The 22,026-nt window shown below is 45.5% G+C and overlaps 1 protein-coding gene across 1 annotated transcript in view; it reads right to left on the reverse strand.

The window, feature by feature from the left end:
* Positions 1-13,199, reverse strand: part of RAD23B (RAD23 homolog B, nucleotide excision repair protein) — a 39,236-nt gene extending 26,037 nt beyond the window's left edge. Inside the window, exon 1 of the mRNA XM_082783622.1 lies at positions 12,978-13,199. Within this exon, the coding sequence (XP_082639748.1) occupies positions 12,978-13,043 (66 nt within the window). The 5' untranslated portion in view covers positions 13,044-13,199. The remainder of the gene's footprint in view (positions 1-12,977) is intronic.
* Positions 13,200-22,026: the final 8,827 nt, after the last annotated feature.

A 22,026-nucleotide genomic window follows, 5' to 3' on the forward strand; every position in this document is an offset into this window, starting at 1 on the left:
AATGCAGCTAACGTTACAGAGTTACACGCAAGCAGTTACCACTGCTTTCCCTTTGCTGTGTGACAGGAGCAGGGCTGTCAGTGGTCAGCAGGAGCAGAGCACTGAGTACGGTGATGCCACCTGCATGAGCTTGGAGTGTGGTAACTCCAGCTGTGCTAGCTTAGCCCTCCCCCCATGCATCCCTAGAGGTCCTCCACAGCCAGCTCTCACAGAATCACAGCAGCACACTGGGTAGGACAAAACAACATGTTTGCTCCCCACATACAGAGGCACTCTGGCTGGAACCTGCCAATACAGTGGCTATGAGTGGCTTCTTACAGGAATTAAAAAAAAAAAAAAAAAGAAAGAAATCAGGAGAGAAGGCTGTTACTATTTCCAATACAGGTCTCCTGTATTTTCTGTACTTGCTAGATATGTCAATCATTCTGGGAACACATAATATATTAAATTCAAACACAAATTACTTCAGACCTCTGACATTTCTCCAGCTGACAAACAGTTTACACAGACCTAAAACAAATTTAAGCTTAACATAGCTCAACTAATTTACAGTAATTTGCTAACTATATGCATAGACACTGCCGTTTGCAAAGGCAAAGAACATTAACTTAAGCGTCTCATTTAACAGGACACGCACTCTAGTCTAAAGCAAAACTTTTGCCATGCAAAGGTACATCATGTGGTATCTTGATTCACAGTTAACTTGACACATCATGAGCTCCACACTATAAATTAAGAAATTCTGGAATGTGGTTCAGGTTGTTCCTATTAAATTGGAAATGTAACATAAATACAAGTAATTTCCAGACAATACATTTCCAAACATGTCCTTACATTTCCAAACATGGGAACTGTTTACAGAGAAGAGTAATTTATGTATGTGAAACCCTATTGTATCTCAGATGAATTGACTTAAGCAATCATACCTTTTTAATGGAAAAAAATAAATGAACTTAAGCCAGCTCCTAACTACCAGCTTGAATCGTAGAGTGATTTGTGTTGGATGGGACCTTTAAGGATCACTTAGTCAGAACTCCTGCCACAGGCAGGAATATCTTCCATTAGATCAGGAGGCCCAAAGGCCCATCCAACCTGACTCTGAACACTTCCAGTGACGAGGTGTCCACAACTTCTCCAGGCTACTGCCCACTGTCCTGTTCCAGAGTCTCACCACCCTCACAATGAAATGTTTCTTCCTTATGTCCAGTCTAAATCTACCCCCCCCCTTTCAGTTTAAAACTCTTATCCTTTGTCCTGTTGCTACATGCCTGGGTAACAAGTCTTGCTCGGTTTTTGTTAGAAGCCTCCTTTAAGTATTGAAAGGCTGCAATAAGGTCTCCCTGGAGCTTTCTCTTCTCCATGATGAAGAAACCCAACCCTTTATTCACAGAAGAGGTGCTCCAGTACTGTGAATGTTTTCATGGCCCTCCTCTGGGAACAAACATGAATTGTTTTCAGTGATGCTCAGTGCCAAGACAAGACACAGTGGGCACAAATCAAAACACAGGAGGTTCCCTCCAAACATCAGGAAGGAATTCTTTACTGTGTGGGTAGTGGAGTCTCCCTCCTTGGAGATCTTCAAAAGCTGCCTAGACGTGGTCCAGGGCAACCTGCTCTGGGTGTCCCTGCTTGAGCAGGGTGGTTGGACCACATGACCTCCAGAGACATGTTCCAACCTTACACATTCTTTGAATTGACGCTTATTCTTAAAGATGGTTTCACAGAATAAGAATTTTATTTATTCTGCAGCAGTGTGACTGCTGTATAGTCCCAGGAGAGGTGCTCTGGGGATCCCAGCACAAGAAGGACCACAAAGATGATCAAGGGGCTGGAGCACTTCTTCTACAAAGACAGGCTGAGGGAGCCAGGGTTGTTCAGCCAGGAGAAGAGAAGGTTCCAGGGAAACTGGAACTGGCTGGGTGGAGAATGGATTGCAAGCAGCTCTGAGGAGAAGAATCTGGGGGTGTTAGCTCAACATGAAGCATTTAAGGCCATGCTGCACGGGGCTTTGAGATACATGGCCTAGTGGAAGGCGTCCCTGCTCATGGCAGAGGGTTGGAATTAGATAATCTCTAGGGTCCCTTCCAGTCCCAACCATTCTATGAGTCCACGATTATATTCCAGTCCCTTGATCATATTAGTAGCCCTGCACTGGACTCTCTATTGTGTCCAGGTCTCTCTTGTACTGGGGGGCCCACAACTGGACACAGTACTACAGGTGTGGCCTCACCACTGCTGAGGGAAAGATCTCCTCTCTTGTCCTAATGTCTGTACTTTGCCTAATGCAGCCAAGAATAATGATAGCTTTCTTAGTGGCAAGGGTACATTGCTGACTCATGCTCAACTTGGTGCCCAGCAGTTCCCCCGGGTCCGTTTATGCAGAGCTGCTTTCCAGCTGGGTGACCCCCAGCATGTCCTGGTGCCTGGGGCTGTTCTACCCAGGGGCAGGACTGCAATTCTCCATGTTGAACTGCATGAGATCAGCCAGCCAGGCCATTTCTCCAGCCTGTTAAGGTCCCTCTGGATGGTTGTGAGGCCCTCTAGTGAGTCAGCCACTTCCCCAAGTTTCATGTCCTTGTGTCATCCATGAATTTACTGACAGTGCACTCCACCCCATCATCTAGGTTGTTAATGAAGATGCCAAACAAGACTGACCCAGTACTGACCCTTAGGGTACTCTACCTGTTACTGGCCTATGTCTGTGCTTTGCACCACTGACTACAACCTGCTGGTACTGGCCCTTCAGCCAGTTTTTGATCCACCTCAATCTGCCCACCCAGACCATACCTCCAATAGTTTCTCTACAAGGGACGGGGTAAAAGGCCTTACTGAAGCCCAGGTAGGCAACATCCATTGCTTCCCCCCATGTACCAAACTGGTGATTTCATTACAGAAGCTGGTCAGGTTAGTCCATGTTCTGGTTTAATCACAGCAGGCAGCTCAGCAACACACAGCTGCTCAGTTGGATGAGGGAGAGAATCAGAAAGGTGAAAACACAATAACTCATGGCTTGAGAAAAAGACAATTAACTAGGTAAAGCAAAAGCCATGTCTGCAAGCAAAGCAAAACAAATAATTCACTTGCTGCATCCCATTGGCAGGCAGGTGTTTGGCCACTTCAAGCAAAGCAGGGCTCACCAAGCGTAGCAGTTTCTTGGGAAGACAAACACCATCACTGTAAACAACCCTCCTTCCTCCTTTACCCCAGCTTTTACTGCTGAGCACGGCACCACCTGCATGGGACATCCCTTTGCCAATTTGGGTCAGCTGTACTGGCTGTGTCACCTACCAATTTCTTCTTGTGCACCCCCAGCCTCCTCACTGGCAGGAAACCATTAGAAGCAGAAAAGTCCTTGGCTCTGTGTAAGCACTGCTCTGCAACTAAAGCCAGCAGTGTGTTATCACTACTGTTTTCATTCACAAACCAAAACACAGCATCATTGGAGCCTCTATTAAGAAAATTAACTCTGTCCCAAACAAAACCACGACAGTTGGCCATGAATTCCCCTTTTTGAAACCATGCTGACTGATCTTGATTTTCTGCTCCTTCATATGTCTGAAATTGTTTCCAGAATAAGCTGTTCCATCACCTTGCCAGAGATCAAGGTACGGCTGAACTGGTAGTTCCCTGGGTCCTCTCTCTCACACTTCCTGAAGACAGAGCAAGACATTTGCTTTCCTCCAGTCTTCAGACACTTCTCCCAGTTACTGTGACCAAGCATTTATAGAAAGCAGACTCACAATCACATCTGCCAGCTCCTTCAGCACTCACCGGTGCAACCCACTGGGGCCCATGGTCTCAGGAATGGTCAGTCTGCCCAAGTATTCCCTGGCCTTGAGTACTGTGATAACATTGCCCATCTGCACTGCAAGCAGCATGGAGTACCTTGGCCTTTGCACTGCCCCAGGTAACCAGGTCTCCTGTTTCCTTCAGGAGAGGGCCCATATGTTCCCTAGTGTTCCTTTTGTCATTGAGGCACTTGCAGAAGCCTTTCTTGTTGCTCTTGATGTCTGATGCACTGGAAACAGTACCCTAAAGATGTGGAAACAGAACACTTACACTACGATAGCGAATTTACAAATTAACTGATTTTTTATGCCCCCTATGAATTTCAGATGTGTGACTATCCCTACTAATCAGAGAATACTGAACAATATGCCCATAAGAATAGCTGCCATGAATCTGTTTAATTAAGAGTCACAGCTGATGAACTCCTAACTGCAAAACAGGTATTCCAAAGAAATACCAGTCCCAGAGTGCATCCCAGATGGGCATCCTAAAAAATAGGTTATGTGAAATTGATAGTGCTAAGATGCTGTCCTGGTTTTACTTAGGACAGAGTTAATTTTCCTCCTAGTAGGTGATAGGGTGCCATGTTTTGGCTTAGGATGAGAAGAGTGCTGATAACATGCTGATGTTTTAATTGTTGCAGAGCAGTGCTTACACCAAGCCAAGGACATTTCAGCTTCTCACTCTGTCCTGCCAGCGGGCAGGCTGGGGGTGCAGCAGGAGCTGGGAGGGGACAGACCCAGGACAGCTGACCCAAACTGCCCAAAGGGGTATTCCGTACTGTATGGGGTCATGCTGAACAATATATAGGGGTGGCTAGCCAGGGTGGGGGCAGCAGGCTGCTCGGGGTTAGGCTGGGCATCGGTCAGCGAGTGGTGAGCAATTGCACTGTGCATCACTTGTTTCGTACATATTATTGTTAGTAGTACTATTATCATCATTATTGTTATTATTATTTTCCTGTCTTAATAAACTGTCTTTATCTCAACTCACTGTCCTGTTTCTCTCCCCCGTCCCAGAGGGTGAGCGAACGGCTGTGTGGTGTTTAGCTGCCGGCTGGGTTAAACCACAACAGATGTCCAGCTGTTCCCTACATTTATTTTAGCCACCTAAGCGCTGGGTTCCTTCTAGGCAAGTATTTCACATAACTCAAGTATACTGAACAAACTCACTCCCTTCTCTCTCACACACCAATTTCAACTTCTTACCTTATACACTATGCCAAAATGGACAAGGAAAAATCAGGTGAGATAAAATCACATTTCTTAATTTCCAATAAAAAAGTCACCAGTATACTTGTCATTTTTAACTACAAAGGCAAAATAAAACCTCTAAATTTCTTGAGATCAATAGAGAAATTGGATATTAGAACCAAAATGGACACCTTCCCACATCAAGACACACCACAATCTTCATCAGGAATCCAATTCACAGATTAGTGGATCTAAAAACAAGGTTTTTTTGCTACCTCTTCCACTACAGGGTTGCTACGAAGTTTCTTCAAAGCCTTTTTGTTCATTTCCAGCCCAAATTAATCCACTGACTATTAATACTCTTCAGTTTCTATGCCAGTGTTACAATTTAAGCATGAATAACCCTTCCACCTCGCTTGGTGTGTACCACTGTGCTTAGCACTACCAAGCCCTCCTCCCAGCTCATAACCTAAGCTAGCCCGGGCCCTTTAGCTTACTTTCACTTAATAGTCTCAGTCTTCCACACCATTACAGCACCTCTTTGCTGTACCAGTGGAAATTCATTCCTCCTGGAAATTGGTGGCCAGCAAGCAAGTGGAACAGTGGCACTACTACTCTTGATGGTAATTCCAGGATTTATAAGCTTGAGGGCTTCATCTTTTGGACAGACATTTCCAAACAACAGGCCCTCCAATCAGATAGCCAAGCACAAGCTTTGAGTCCTTTAATTCCACCATGTTTCTATTGCTTTTGTACTCAAGTGCGTTATTCTTATCAAATTAATAAAAATACTATAAATAGATGGATCCCAAGACTAACTCCTAGAGACTTGCACTACCCACCTGCCTACAATTCAACTGTTTCGAGAAGGAACTCAGAGAGGGGTCTTGAATCTCTTTGCAATTCCTCTACCAATCTTCACCTGTTCTGCAACAGACCAACAAATTTATCCCAGACTGGAGAAACAGTCATCTTTTAGACATGGTCAAAAGCTTTCAGTCCAAAGGCCTTTGCTCTTCTCCCCATCTCCTGAGCTAAGACATGTGGAGGCTACTCTGAACACTTCTGTTTAGAGCTAGGGCTAACATTCCCAAGTCTTCCCTCCCACTGCTGCGGAAAACACATATACCACATGCTGTATGGTACAGATAGTATATACGGACACTGCTCAGTCAGTTGAGGATAACGTTGTATCCACCAGTAATCCAGAAGCAACAAACTGATCTGTGTCACAAATTTTAAAATCCTTAAACTCCATGATCACACATTAATGGCAAACATTTTGCCTGTTATTGAAATGTCCAGGGCATAAGATGCTTCATATCTAGTAACTAAAGGTTTTATAGTAGATTCATTGATAAGACCACATTTGGTCCTAACTTTTCCTATGAATAATAAAAGCAGATTTTTTTGTTGCAAACCTACACTTACAGAAATCTCTCATATGTGTTTCCTTAATGGGACATTCAATAGTCAGGAAACCACCCTGAGAGTTGCAAGAACAGGTTACTGCCCTGCATTGGGTTCCAGAGGTATAACAGATGCAGTAATTGAGAAGGACCATAAGAGAGGAAGAGTCCTGTGAATCTGTTCATCTTTTCTTAAGCAGCTGAAAAAAATAGTATGTACTCAAGAAAAAAGGCACTTAAAGAATTATGACAATATTTTAAAACAGCCTCACAGGCAATATAAAGCATTCAAAAACTACCGTATTTGCCATTCGCATGTGTGATGTTAAAGTCTGTATACAAAGAAAGCACAGCCTAGTAGATGAATAGCCTGGAAATGGCAAAGTAAAAATCCAAAATTTAACTTTGTCATTTACTTCCTAAGCAATTATCTCTGCCTTTCTAATTTCCTCTCCAGAACTGAGTTCATTTACAGCTAAGTGAAGTTTATCAGTAGAGTAGTTGCTATTACGCACTGCCTGGAGATCAACAAAATGAATTTCTAATCTCACAGTTGGCCTCTAGGCACTTCCATCCTTCATTTCCAAATTGACTTGAACACTGTTTAAAAAAAGAAGACATTAGGATCAACATTCTGATGCTAAATGATGACTGAAATGGCTGTACACATGAAGTTTTGTAGTGATACATGAATAGATTTCAACATAAAGCTGAGCTTTAAGCAACAGAAAAAATGCTCAGCTGTCAATATATTGCAAAAACAGTAGAAAGATGTGGCTTTTGACAGCTCTCAGTGTTCCCTATGAACTCACAGGGGCTTGCCTTAAGGAGAAAACTTACATTCCGTAAGCGGTGACACTTCCATGGTTATGCTGATTAGCATGAACAAGTCTATTCCCCTCAGACTGGTTCTATTGCTTTTACTCTATGTGAACAGTTTCTAATATGAGGAAAACTGGTAACACATTTTAAGTAACAATAATTTTTTAAAAAACAAAACTCTTAATTCTGCATACTGACAAACCAATTAGAAGAGTAAAACAAGCTTTATTTAGGTACACTCTAATGGCCTTCATTTTGGACACCAAAAAAACGGTTAGAAATATGAAGCCCAGGCATTCAAGCTGGGGGGATGGAAGAGAAGTATTTCGGCCTCATATCACTTCCATTCCTGAGTCTACTCTACCCCTGGTACAGGGAATGACAAGAGACAGGGAGAGATGTTAGCATTTATACTACACTTTTACTCAGTACACCTATAGCAGCCACCAGCCCTTCCCTCTGCTTTCTGCGTTCACTTGATGCTTCCTGCAGAGCAGCATGCAAAAAGGAGAGCCTGCGAGGCCTCTGTCTGGTTCTGACAGTGCCCGGATGAGACATGCTGCACCTCACCATGTCCTGTAAGATAAAAACAGATTTGTTCAATAAGTCTGCTTAATCCAAGTATCCTGTCACCCTTGGCAGGAGAAGACATTGGCAGCCACATCCTTTAGTCCTGTGTTTAAATAGATATATACATTTCCCTTCAGGAAAGCATTTTGCTGTGCTTCAGAAACACAATGAAAATACTTCCAAAAGACCTGCTAGTATGTATGCATGAGGGCAGGAGTAAGATTGTAGAATGTAGCATGACTGTTTGCTCATACTATTCTTTAATGAGCCTATACATGTCCACCCCTCCACCGACCATAGATTACAAACGAAACACTTCGTAGCCTGTTGTTATCCATATCAAGTACAGACACCTTGGCTTACCAATCATATTTAAAGCGTGTTTTGCACTTAGATACAGAAATATCTATACAACCTATATATTTAACTTGTCAGTTCGCTCACTGGCCATCTTGGAAATAGCACTTGAAGAAAGTTGGGACTGTTAAGAGACATAGCACATACTATTAACAAAATTGTTATTACAGTACCAAAGTCTTTTTTTCTTGCTGGCAGTTAAACTGGAGAAGAATATTCCAAAAATAAAATTAAACATGGAATGAAAGAGATTAGCCACAGAGGACAAGCAATTGAAGGAAAAAAAAAAAAAAAAAAAAGAACACAAACATGTATTATGAGAACATAACTTTGAAATGCTATAGTCTGTAAAGAAAGTATCGAAATAATGAAAAAAATTGCAGATTATCCCTAACACTTATTCTGGTAATTTCTGAAGCTACAATTTTTGCAGAGTCATCTATCAAACCTCAAGCAGCAAGTACAAGCCCTTCAAATTCACACCTTCTGCAACTGCATATAAAATACAAGTAGACAAGAGAAACACAACAAGAAGAGAAGGATACCTGCTGTAAAATCAAAGAGGAATTAAAGAAAAAATATCAGGACTTGGGGAGGTATAAAGACATCTCTATTCTGGATGGATATTTCTGGATTTTGAAAAAGATCATGAAAGCATTTTTCCTCTAACCAACCACTAAGATTATAAATTGTCAGGGAAATACAACAATCCTCTCATCAGAGATGTCTACAGGATTAACCAACACTGAAACACATGTAGAAAGGGGTTGTCAGAATAAATTCACATTTCTTCAAGGTTTACAGGCCTCATACAGTCTGATTTTACCATTTCTTCCTGAAATACTCTTGCTATTGCAGAGCTCTTTCTAAAGCTAATAAATACAGGAAACTGCATATTCAACAAAACTAAATCTATTATTTCTGTATGACAGAAAAATAATTTTATGAGAAAAAGTAATACTACTTAAAATTAACTGACTCATACTCTCATCACTGTTAACCTTTATTCTTCATTCAAGGCTGCTACATCAACAGGCATATTTCTAACAGAAGCCCGCAGGTTACCAGGAGAGCTCCAAGAAACATAATCAATACCCAGAACTGGAGAATATCCCAAATTGGAAGAGATCTACTAGGATCATCAACTCCTGGTGCCACACAGGACCACCCAAAACTCAGCCCGTATGTCTGAGAGCACTGTCCAAACGCTGCTTGACCTCCAGCAGGCTCAGTGCTGTGACCACTGCTCTGGGCAGCCCGTGCCAGTGCCCGAGCACCCTCTGGGTGCAGACCCTTTCCCTAACCCCCAGCCTGACCCTCCCCTGTCCCAGCTCCATGCCGTCCCCTCGGGTCCTGTCGCTGTCCCCAGAGAGCAGAGCTCAGCGCCTGCCCCTCCGCTCCCCTCGTAAGGGAGCTGCAGGCCACCATGAGGCCTCCCCTCAGCCCGCTCTGCCCGGGGCTGGACAAACTGAGGGACTTCAGTCACTCTTTGTATGTCTTGCCCACACATTTTACAACAACACTGTCTTTGTTTCCAAGTATCTTTCCTTGTCCCAGAGAGAATAAAAATGAATGCAAAGTATGTTTCAAAATCACACAGGGTTTTGAGATATATATATACATATATATATATATATATATATTTTATTTTTTTTTAAAGATGCTTTAGTATAGCTCTCAATATACTGAATAGATACAATCAGATGAAACTAATCAAACTTTTTTTTTGTGCAGGTTCAGGAAGAGTATTCACTTTTGTATGAGTTCAGGAATAATGCTTTAACTATTCAGATTACAGTTTCTGCAGCAGTTCAGAAATTTATTGTGTACTCTCTGAAGAGAATTAAAGTGGCTTGTCCTTTACCATACATGTCCTCCACAAATGTACTTAAAAGCACCTCCTTTTTATGTACTACCTTGTTGTTGTTACATAACCAGAATGTTTTCTGAGCCCCCCACAAGCGAGAAAAATCTTTGCTAAAAGATTTTGTTTTGAAAATTCTCCGTAAAAGCTGTATCTGTTTTTCCCCCAAAGAGTGCCTATTTAATCCATAGAATGGAAACGTATGTTACGCCTCACATTTTCTCTACATGTTACTTGGATCCTGATTCATTTGTAATTCATTTTTGCTGGAGCACGCTCCCCAGACAGTTAACATGGCTTACAGTAGTACCTACCCTACATTTCTAAATTTAAATAACAGGACCTTCCAGCACAGGGGGGAGGTATTATGTGTGCATCCAGAAGTCCACACGCATGTTTGACAATAAAGTATAAGTATATTCAGGATATATCAGAACACACAGAAGGTCAAACTTCCATAACTGAGCATATTGTTGACACCGTGTTAAACAGGCAGGCATTTCACTGTGACAGAACAGTGCAATGTGAAAGACCGTATTACATGAAGTGGAGGATGTTAAAGGACTCCTGACATCCTGAATGTTCCTTCAACTCCTCTGCATTTGACAATGAGGATGTTAGTGTTAACAGCACAGGGAAACTGAAAAAGAAATAAGACAGTCTTACTTAAAATTGTTGTTTCACTTTATAGCGTAAATTAAAAATGTAGAGTTTTCTTTCGGCCTATTTCACACCTATGTAGCGATCCCTACAAACCAAGCACTAGATTTAGAAGCCTACGGCGTCAGTGGCATGACCTCAGACAAGAGACGCAGCTATACAGGTCTTCATCACTATTTGCTTCTAACACGTAGCTTAATATGCTTACTCTCTCACAAACAATTAACAGACGTGAGAATGAGCTTGTGTAGATAAATGCACCCTTTCATTTACCCTGGGTAAGTCTGAATGCTCGAGTACTGAACTGTTTGGTGCAGAACACTAGAACGATTACAGCTGGTAAATCCGTCTTCTGTACAGAGCATGATGAGTACAACATTTATTTTTACACACAACAGAGTCTTTTGCCTAGCACTAGCACTTCCACCAGCAAGAATAATTCACTCTTTGAGTCTGTTTTTTTGTTCATTAAAAATAGTTGGTGGGCTAACACTTTCAAACACAAACAGAAAACAAAGTCACAATATTAAGAATATGCTTTGAACTCTAAAAAACAGTCTGATAAAGCAGAGAATAATCATCTGCTTCTGTAGAAGCTGTAACAATTCCAATTAGTAATTACAAAGTGTGTTTATTCATATTCCCTCCAGAAGGTATATTTAAATATTTTCTTTACTATTAATGAGAGCTTTCAGTTACAAGCATAAATTCTTGTTATAATACTACCTTGTACTGTAACATCATGTCTCTTTAGATTCATTTTTGACCGAGACTAAAGGGAGAAAGTGCGAGAAACAGAAGCCAATTTTAGAGCAACAAGTTTCCTGGGCCTATTGCAACTAGATCATTTTTGGCCTTGTCACAGTATAGGGCAAAGCTCCAAGTAAACAAGGCTACCTCTAGCAGTGAAACATGTACGTGTAGTTTGAACACTAAAAGCAATGTCTTCCGAACTTCCCACAACACACACATTTGCTTCACGATGATAGAAAACTAATCTAAGAAACTGGTGCAATTATCAAAAATTAGCTTTTTTTAAAAACCTGATCGAGAACTTCCAAACATTTGGTTAACGAAGTATAAGTGAGGAAAACTTTCAAATAACTGAGGGTTCAAGATTGTTCTTCCCTTTAAGATCTAATATTTACAACACTTTCTATAGTAATTTAATTTTCAAAATATTTGTCCAAAAAAGTTTAAATACATTTTCAGCCCCACACCTCTAGAGTTAATAGAGTCAAGGCTTCACACTATACACTTTTAACACAAAGTTCTCCTCAAATCTTAACCACATTTCTTCTACTCCTAGCCAAGACCTAAACTATTACGCTCAGGAGAGGCATTCTTGTGTCAGATACTGAACTACTGTAGCAACTACAGCTACAACCAGAGTGCACGACAGTTTCCCACAATCCAACTTTCAGCTAATGCATTTTGCTGTCTCACAGGCTGGCAAGCGTGTTTGACTGGCAACATTCTTGTGGTCCTCCCCCTGCTTTATTTTCCAGGACCTTACTCAAAACAGAAGACAGAGGTTTAAAAGAGAACTTTTCTTGGTTTTAAGCAAAAAATGATGTTTTAAATCCTTGGAGGTTTCTAAACACATGCTCCAGTGAGACACTTTGCCATCTCCCTCTGTCATGCTGTTCGACCAAACGAGCTCTTCCTCCAGTTTTAGCTGCCCTCCTTGATTGCTTTAAACAGAGGTGGAAGAGGCTAAGCTTCACACAGCCAGGCGCACTGTACCAGAGCTTTCCACAGCTTCGCTGCCACGTGCAAGGCTGCTGCAGACACCTCCAGAAGCTGAACTCACCACGCCACTGGAGAGAAGGCCACGAGGATGTCCGTACTTGGCTATGTGAGGCAGCTAGCCACCCAGACAAGTGACAAGGCGCTCCCAGGGCCCTCCTCACCCTCTCAGGGCCCTGCATTTCCCTGCAGACTCCCCAGCAAAGCCTCAGCTGCGGCCACACCGCCTGCTCGCCCCCTCCCCCAGCCTGGCAGGCAGGGAGGAGCCGTGCAGCCCATGCCACCTGCCAACTCGAGAGGCCAGCTTATAACAACCCCCCCCCAAATACACACACACACACACACCGCACACCCCCCCCCCAGTCCCCAACCCCCATCATCCCCCCCCCCCCGGCGGCTTCACCCCCACCACCACAACCCCCCGGCCGCCGGCGGGCGCTCGGGCCCGCTCCCCGCCGCTCCTCGCCGTGCCCGGTGCGGCCCCTCACCGCCACAAAGCCTCGCCGTGAGGGGAGCGAGCCGCGACCCCCCCCCACCCTCACACGCCGCCCCCCGCCGCCTCACCGTCTCCTCGGGGTCGATGTCGATGCGGAAGGTCTGCTGCTGCAGCGTCTTCAGCGTGATCTGCATGGCGGCGGCGGGCCGCCCGGCAGCCGAGCCGAGCCGAGCCGAGCCGAGCCTTTCCCCGGGGCCCCCTCCTCCCCTAGCGGAGGAGCGGCGTGAGGCGGCGCTAACGGCTCCGAGCGGCGGTTGAACGCCGTTGGGGGCGGGGGGGGGGGGGTAACGGTAACCGGGGGGCGGGGGGCGCCGCGGCCGAGGCGGGAGGGAGGGAGGGAGGGAGGGAGCGGGGCGGAGTGCGCCTGCGCAGTGTGTTGCTGGGAAGATCAGGGGGGAGTGAGCGGGGAGGGCGGCGCGCATGCGCAGTTGGCCCGGCTGGGTGGCGCCGGAGTTTGCCCGCCGCGCGTGGCGCATGCGCGGCGGGTGGCGGCGGCGGTTGGTGTGAGGAGCCGGGCGGCGTCGTGTGCGTGACGGGGCGCTTGAGGCTGGCGCCTTCTCCGCCTGCTTAAACTGCAGCGCCTACGTTCGTTGACGAGCCCTGGGGTGCGCCCTCCTCAGAAGAGCAGGCTGGGTCTTCTCACCGCAGGTGTTACTGCCGCTGTTTGTGAGGTGTTAGTGAGGCTTTCCAGAAGTTTCCATCGTCTCGTCAGCGTTAGCCCCCTACGTTAACGTCATCCCCGCGCGCGCAGACCCCCAGCCCAGGTGAGCGGATCCCTCGCAGTGGTGGCAAGAAAGGGACGGTGCAGCGCCTGAACTCTGCCAGCGCCGCTTTTAATGGTTACTGCTCCCGTGCCACGGGTTGTTAACCTCTGTTTCCCTAATATTCCTCAGGCAGTGAAGACAACCCAGCCACAAGGAACGCTTAAAGTTGAGGCAGCTACACAGGGGAACAGAGGTAATGGCCCTGATCGCTCCGAGGCAGGCACATTCTGGGCAGGACGAGCAGGGAGGGCCCCTCACCGCTCTTTTGTAGCGGTTTTTCCCAATGGGGCTTGTAACCTGCTCACAAAGAGCCCAGCCATGGTATCCACCCCGCAGAAAGCCATGGCCTCCGCAGCTCTCGCGGCCTCTCCAGCCACAGCTAGCGACGTGGCGACCCAGACGGAGGTGTCGGGGAAACACGCGGCCGTCCCGCTCTTGGGCTGCAGGCTGTGCCCGAGTCTTCTGTCAGTGTCTGACAGCAGCAGCGCTGGGTATGCCTGTGGGAGGTGTGCCCAGGCTGAAGAATTGCTCAGCCTGGTGGCAGAGCTTTGCGAGGAGGTGATGCTGAGGAGCATCAGGGAGTCAGAGAGGGAAACTGGCTGGTAGAAGCATACTTTACCTTCTCTAAGACAAACCCTCAAACCTGCCACAGCAGAAATATCTCCTGCTACACAGAGAAAAGTTTCCTCATCCCACCAGGCAGTAGAAGGGGACCTAGGCCAAGAGGGGGAATGGAAGCAGGTTTCTGTTCAGCATGGTAGGTGAGCCCTCTCCCTGCCCACCTCACCTGCCCCTCTACCCTTATATAACAGGTATGAGGCTCTAGAACTTGACAGTCAAAACAACATTGTAGATGAAAGCCTGTCCCAGTTGGAGAGGGTGCCTAAGGCAAGGCAACCTACCTCCTGCATTTCTACATCTGTCAATAAAGAAAGAAGGGTTATCATCATGAGAGACTCCCTTCTGAAAGGGTCAGAGGGCCCAATATGCCCACCAGACCCAACCCATGTGGAAGTCTGTTGCCTCCCTCGGGCTCGGGTGAGAGACATTGCTAAGAAAGTCACTCGCCTGGTACAGCCCACTGACTACTAGCCGTTACTGGTTTTTCAGGCTGGTAATGATGAGGTAGCAAGGAGAAGTCCAAGAGTGATCAAAACAGACTTCAGGGCTTTAGGGCAACTACTTAAAGGTTCAGGGGTACAGGTTGTGTTTGCCTCTGTCCTTCCGATAGGGGGGACCAGTGTTGACAGGCACACTTGGTGCATCAAAATGTGACTTGGAGACTGGTGCCGTCAGCAAAACTTTGGGTTTGTTGATCATGGGAGGGTCTATGCGATACCGGGCCTGCTGGCACCAGATGGGATGCACCTCTCTCAGAGGGGGAAAATGATTTTTGCCCAGCAGTTAGCAGGGCTGATAGATAGGGCTTTAAACTAGAGTCAAAGGGGGAAAGGCATGAAACCAGCCCTGCTGGTGTTGAGCTAAGGGATACATGCTAGAATCAGCGGTACTGTGGGCTAGGGAGGTCCTTCGGTCTGTTCCGTGAGGTGCTGGGTCCAATGAAGCACATTTGAAGTGCTCCTGTGCAAACGCATGCAGGATGAGGAATAAAGTGGTTGAGCAAGAAGTCTTGGCCCAGTCCCACAGCTACGACATCACTGGCATACGCGGAACGTGATGGGATGAGTCCTGTGACTGGTGTGTTGCAAGGGACGGTTACAGGCTCCTCAGGAGGGACAGGCAGGGCAGGCGAGGCGGTGGGGCGGCGTTGTACGTAAAGGAGGGGCTGGACTGTGTGCAGCTTGCTGTTGGTGATGGCAAAGTTGAGAGCCTCCGGGTAAGGATTAAGGGACAAACAAATATAGGGGATGTCGTCGTGGCAGTCTGTTACAGACCACCTGGCCAGCACGACGACACTGATGAATTAGTCTTTGAGGAACTACGAAATACCTCGAGATCAACTGCCCTTGTCCTTACGGGGGACTTCAGGTTGCCAGACATCAACTGGGATTACCACATGGTCAGCCCAAGCGTGTCCAGGAGGTTCCTAAAGCACCTCTGTGATATCTTCTTGGTGCAGGTGCTAAGGGAGACAAGTAGGAAAGGTGCCCTCCTAGAGCTGTTGCTGGAGAACAGAGAGGGTCTTGTGGGAGACATGGCAATGGGTGGCCGTCTTGGTCATAGTGACCATGGAGTGGTTGAGTTTAAAATTTTTGGTGACAGGAGGAAAACTGCCACCCAAACTTCAGCCCTGCATGTGGGGAGAGCAGACTGCAAGGTGCTCAGGGAACTAGTTAGCAAGGTGCATCAGGGCTGGTCAGTCTTTAAGCCCTGCCTCCTAAAAGTACAGGATCAGGCAATTCCAAAATATCACAAGTCAAGCAAGCGGCTTGGCTGACCAGGGATCTTCTACTGGAGCTTAGGCATAAAAAGAAAGTGTATGGCTCCTGGAAGCAGGGTCAGGCAACGTGGAAGGAATACAGGGACACTGTTAGCACTTGCAAGGAGAAAATTTGTGTGGCCAAAGCCCAAGTAGAGTTGAAGCTGGCCATGTCTGTGGGAGACAATAAAAAGTGTTTTTTCAGATATGTGAACCAAAAAAGGAGGACCAAAAAAAACATAGGTCCGCTACCTGTTGGGGATGGTTACCTCACAGACAAGGACACGGGCAAAGCAGAGACGTTTAATGCCTTCTTTGCCTCTGTCTTTAACACCGATGATGGGCTTCGGGACCCCCGGTGCCCTGAGATGGAGGACTGTGATGGTGGGAATGACAAACTCCCAACCCACCCTGAATGCGTGCAGGATTTGCTGCTCCACCTGGATCCATACAAGTCCACAGGTGCAGATGGAATTCATCCCAGAGTGCTTAGAGAGCTGGCTGACATCATCACTCAATTATTTTTCAATGGTCTTGGGAATCTGGAGAGGTCCCAGTTGAGTGGAAGCTGGCAAATGTTGTACCTATTTTCAAGAAGGCCAGGAAAGAGGACCCTGGCAACTAATGGCCTGTCAGTCTCACGTCAGTGCCTAGTAAAATTATGGAGAAGATCATCCTGGGAGTTACTGAAGTGCACCTGGGCGACAATGCAGTCATCAGTCCCAGGCAACATGGGTTCATGAGGGGTAGGTCCTGTTTGACAGATTTGATTTCCTTTTATGATAAGATCATCCATCTAGTCGATCAAGGGATGTGATCTTTTTAGACTTCAGCAAGGCTTTTGACATGGTTTCCCATAGGATCTTACTGGACAAAATGTCCAGCATATATCTGGACAAAAACATCATATGATGGGTGAGCAATTGGCTGACAGGCAGGGCTCAAAAGGTAAATGGGCCCACATCTGGCTGGCAGATAGTCACTAGTGGGGTCCCTCAAGGCTCCATTTTAGGGTCAGTCCTCTTCAATATTTTATAAGAGGAAGGTGTTTTGAGCAAATGCCGACGACACCAAACTTGGAGGAGTTGTGGACTTGGATGAGGGTGGAAAGCCCTTGCAGAGAGACCTGGACAGATTGGAGAGCTGGGCAATCACCAACCACATGAAGTTTAACAAGAGCAAGTGCCGGGTCCTTCACCTGGGATGGGGCAACCCTGGCTATACGTACCGACTGGGCGATGAGACGCTAGAGAGCAGCCCTGCAGAGAGAGATCTGGGGTTGTGGCTGACAGCAAGATGAATATGAGCCAGCAGTGTGCCCTGGCAGCCAGGAGGGCCGACCGTGTCCTGGGGTGCATCAAGCACGGCATCGCTAGTAGGTCAAGGGAGGTGATTGTCCCGCTCTACTCTGCGCTGGTGCGGCCTCACCTCGAGTACTGTGTGCAGTTCTGGGCACCACAGTATAAAAAGGACATGAAACTGTTGGAGAGTGTCCAGAGGAGGGCAATGAAGATGGTGAAGGGCCTAGAGGGGGAGACGTATGAGGAGTGGCTGAGGGCACTGGGCCTGTTCAGCCTGGAGAAGAGGAGGCTGAGGGGGGACCTCATCACGGTCTACAGCTTCCTCATGAGGGGGAGTGGAGGGGCAGGTGCCAACCAATTCTTAATCACCAGTGATAGGACCGACAGGAATGGAGTGACAGGAGGTTTAGGCTAGACATCAGGAAGAGGTTCTTCACCAAGAGGGTGGTCACACACTGAAACAGGCTCCCCAGGGAAGTAGTCACTGTGCCAAGCCTGTTGGAGTTTAAGAAGCATTTGGACTTAGTCACGTGGTCTAAAATTTTGGGTAGACCTGTGTGGTGCCAAGAGTTGGATTCAATGATCCTTATGGGTCCCTTCCAACTCAGGATATTCTATGATTTCTTAGAGCGGTTTCCATCAGTATGTATGGGGCATTACAAAGCATTTCCTTGGTAACTATGGCTGTCTTTTCTGGCCAAAGAGGATGCAAATACTTGGTGAACATGGTAGTGTAATGTAATTGAACCCCAAATTTCTGGTTGCCATATAATGCTTTGAGAAGTTCTGCTTGGCTGCTTTGTTAGTGTAATTTTTGTCAACAAAAATCATGCTTTAATTCTTTACCACAGTAAACTTGGCTCCACAGTAGTTTCTTATTGGAAGCACAGCAGAGCCGAGGCCAGCCAGGCTGCATTGCAGTGCAAAGGAAAAGGGGGAGACACCTCTCCCTCCTGTGGAGTATGAATGTGTACATGTGTTACACGCACAGGTGGTGCTGCTGCTGCTGTCGTCATCCACCTCAGGCTCTGACACGCAGCTGCTAGCCAGCCAAAGCCTCTTAGGGCTTTCGCAATCAAAAAGAAACTGCTGACTGTTGCTAGTAGGAATCCAGTATTCTTGGCAGCACTGAGTAACTTGCTTGCATTGCAAGGAGAGCCATTCAAAAGTAGAGGCATGAGATGAAATACCACTTGCTATTTTTTGCATGGCTGTTTACAACCAAAAATACACTGAGTGCACACTTTCACTATTGCCTTGACACCAGATCTAGTTACATAATAATCTAATAATTATCTAATAACATAAAAGGGATTTTTAGTTTCAACTTCTCATTCAGCAGCCCAATCTATGTTGTGCAGAGCTTTGTGAGAAAATTTACTTTGTGCTGCAGAGTTGTATTGGTTTCACTACTCTTTCCTACTCAGAATATATCAAAAGTAAACTACTCGTATTTTCATTTTTGTGGTTACTGGTTGTAGTGTGAAACAGTTCTGCTCAGTCTGTGGTGGGGCAAGGGTTCGTTTACATGTAGGCTGTTCAGTTCTGCACTAACAGCTTGTGAGAGCCTTAACATTACTGGGAAGCAGCTCCAAAGGCTGTGAACTGCTGAGGGTGAAGTTTTTCGTGACTGTTTATTTGAGCTTTGTGCAAAGAGAATGAAGGAAAAAAGCTGTGATTTTTGTCCCCCGGCTGAATCATACAGGAACTTAGGACGACTCATTCTGTGGTGGGTAATTGTCCGGTGTTCAAACTGGCATATCACCCTTATCAAACTTTTTGTACTGACTTGGTTGGCATGCAAGCCTCTTCTTTGCAAATAACAAAGCTCATATTGATTAGAAAGAGATGTAAAATGGAGCCTAAAAGTTAGAAAGAGATTTTGGTGGCAAATGGAAACAGTGATTATTTTTTTGTTTTTCAAAACTGGATTTTCTTTTCCAAGTAACTTGATCTCCACCATATGGTTTTGTCCTTCTCAGTTCTCTTCTGTTGCCGGTGATTCCCTAGTAACTACTGTGATGTTATTCTTTCATGTCTCCCAGATGGAGGTATATCATTTTCATATCTAACAAGTTACTAAGTGAAACCAAAATATGTTAGGGGAGATAATTGGAAAGTATTTGTGTCTCCAGTATACCTTTACCTACAGTCAAATTTGTTTACATAAGCCCATCACATCTGGAAGCTGAAAAGATATGTACATGTAAGCCCCTGCAGAGACAGGGATGTTAGTCGCTGCTGTCCCTTTCTGACTGGAACAGCTATACAAAGCTTAGGGTCTTGCTGGTATTTGTCTGACTGCATATACACGATGCAGAGCCTGAACTAGCTAGCAGCTGGCATCTGTGATTTCCCAGGTCTTTTTCCATCATGTTACATTTAGTGGAAAAAGAATTTGGCAGCTGAGACAGTAAACAGGACTGATACAAACCTACATACTTACAAACCTACATACTTACAGAGCCTGCGCAAGGTCCTGATTCTCCGAGCTACTGGCGGCCCGATAAAAAAGTATCACCATTGCTGTTGACAGACCACAGCTAGCTCCTGCTAGCTTTGTCAGGCCTAAGGAGCAGGGCCTGTTAAGCAACTTGTTGTCAGAACCTGCTTTGGGAAAAGAAACTTTGTAGTGAGTGTATCATGTTACAGTGTGGAGTTTAAGGCAGTAGCAGAGGCCTTGAAAACATGGATGTAGTCTGAAAGATTACGTCCAAGGATCTAAAAAAAATCACTTAAATGCAGTTACCAGTCAGGATGTACGGCCCTGAGCTAAGCAAAACTGCTGTAAGTATCATAAAGAGGAAAAAAATAAAAAAGAAGGAAGAAGCTTAGCAGGAGAAAGGCTGAGCAACAGGATAACATACCTGACAACCTGGGGAAGTAGCACCTTCAAACAGTGCACAGCATGAGGTCCAGCAGGCAGAGGCCTAAGGCTAAGAACTTGCTTAGAGAGTCAAAGGTCTTAGGGTAAGATCTCACCACAGGGTGTGCTACACACACCAGTCCTAAGCTGTCAGCATACTTCTGGCTTCAAGGACCCTGACTGTTACAGATCTTTAGGCACAACAGCATTATCCAGCACTGTGCAAATTGAGATCAGTGTGAGTACCTCCATGTTTTTTCACCTCAAATTCTGTGTATTCACCTTTTTAACTGCTAAAAAGTCCCTATTGCACACTACTGCAGTCTAGCTGGTTACTCTTGGTAAAAGGCGCTGTGTTTCCTCTTGGACACATATGAACAGATACTTTTATCAGTCTCCACTGCCAGGTAAATCAGTGCATTCAGTCTCTGCAATGATTTGCATTAAGTACCTAGACCCTGTTGCCTGGGTCATCACATTGTCATAGATAACTGCATTTTATTGAGGCTGTCGATCATTTTTTACATTACCATAATTTTTACAAGTCCTGGAGTAGGTGAACCATTACTTAGATTCCAGTTTGCAGGAATTGGTACAGCATAAATTAATTTAATCTAATTTTACGTGTGCTCTGGAGGTTTATTTATGTCCTGATGGCAGCGTACTTCTTTTGCAGCAGCAATGATTTTGATGTTTCCTTGAGAGGCTTCTACTTTAGTACCCATGAAGCTGCTTCTAACCTTCCACAGTCACCCATTTCCACTCCTTTATTCTAAAGACAGCACTGAACCTGCTTCAGTGTTTGTCACAGTAGTGAAGCGCAGCTGTTCAGGTTAACCCAAGTTGTTAGACCATGCGGTAACAGGCAGTGGCCATGGGAGCACTGGTAATTCTCAGCAAGGTGGCGGCAACCTCTTCAGTTGCTACCAGCCACAGCCAGAAGAGGATCTGAATGTGACTTGGTTGGCCTTATCAGTGCCCTCTCACACATGGGTGCCTCAAGGTCTGAAAAAGCTATCAAAAGGGACCGTAGCCTTCAGACTGAGAAATCCCACTCCAAAGCAGTGGTACTGCTTGAACGAAAGATATGATTCGTTTGTGTTTTCAGCACCACACTCACAACCATGGAAATTCCCATTAGAGTTTCCATCAGCGCTGGGATACCACAGATGTTAGCACTGGAGCGTGCACAGATGCAGCTGTAGTTCATACATGCTAACATGTGTGTAGTATGAGATCAAAAGAAAGCCTAGCCTTTAGTATTACATGGGGATTTAAATTTCATGTAAGCAGTGATTCATACTTAGGGGTCTTTTAATTTGAAAGCAATTTGTTTTTTGTTGTTAACCTTTTAGATTGATGGGTGCTCAAATAGCTGACAAGAATATTGGGAATTCACTGTAACATAACAGCATGGCAAGTGCATTAGTCTATCTCCGTGACAGGCTTATATATTTATTACACTAATTATGTGGGTGTAATAATTGCATTAGAAATATCTCAATGGTATTTTCCATCTATAAAATCACTACCTAGCACGTGGAAGCTGACAAAAGACTTCTCAGCTGATTGAAATCCACAAGTTTGCCGTAAACATAACATAATTTTTCTCACTCGATACAAAAACCTGTGATTTTTTTTTTCTTTATTGAGTTTCAGCTGCAGTAAATGCAGCAAGTGTATTAAGTTCCAAATTTGAAATCATTGTTAATTCATCTTACCCCATTTATTCAGGATGCAAGGGGTGAGGGGAGAAGTCACTTCAGGGAGTGGCTGCAAGGCATGCTGCCTCTGAAAGCTATTCCT

The sequence above is a fragment of the Aythya marila genome, assembly GCF_965140915.1.
Source record: "Aythya marila genome assembly, chromosome: Z".
NCBI lineage: Eukaryota > Metazoa > Chordata > Aves > Anseriformes > Anatidae > Aythya > Aythya marila.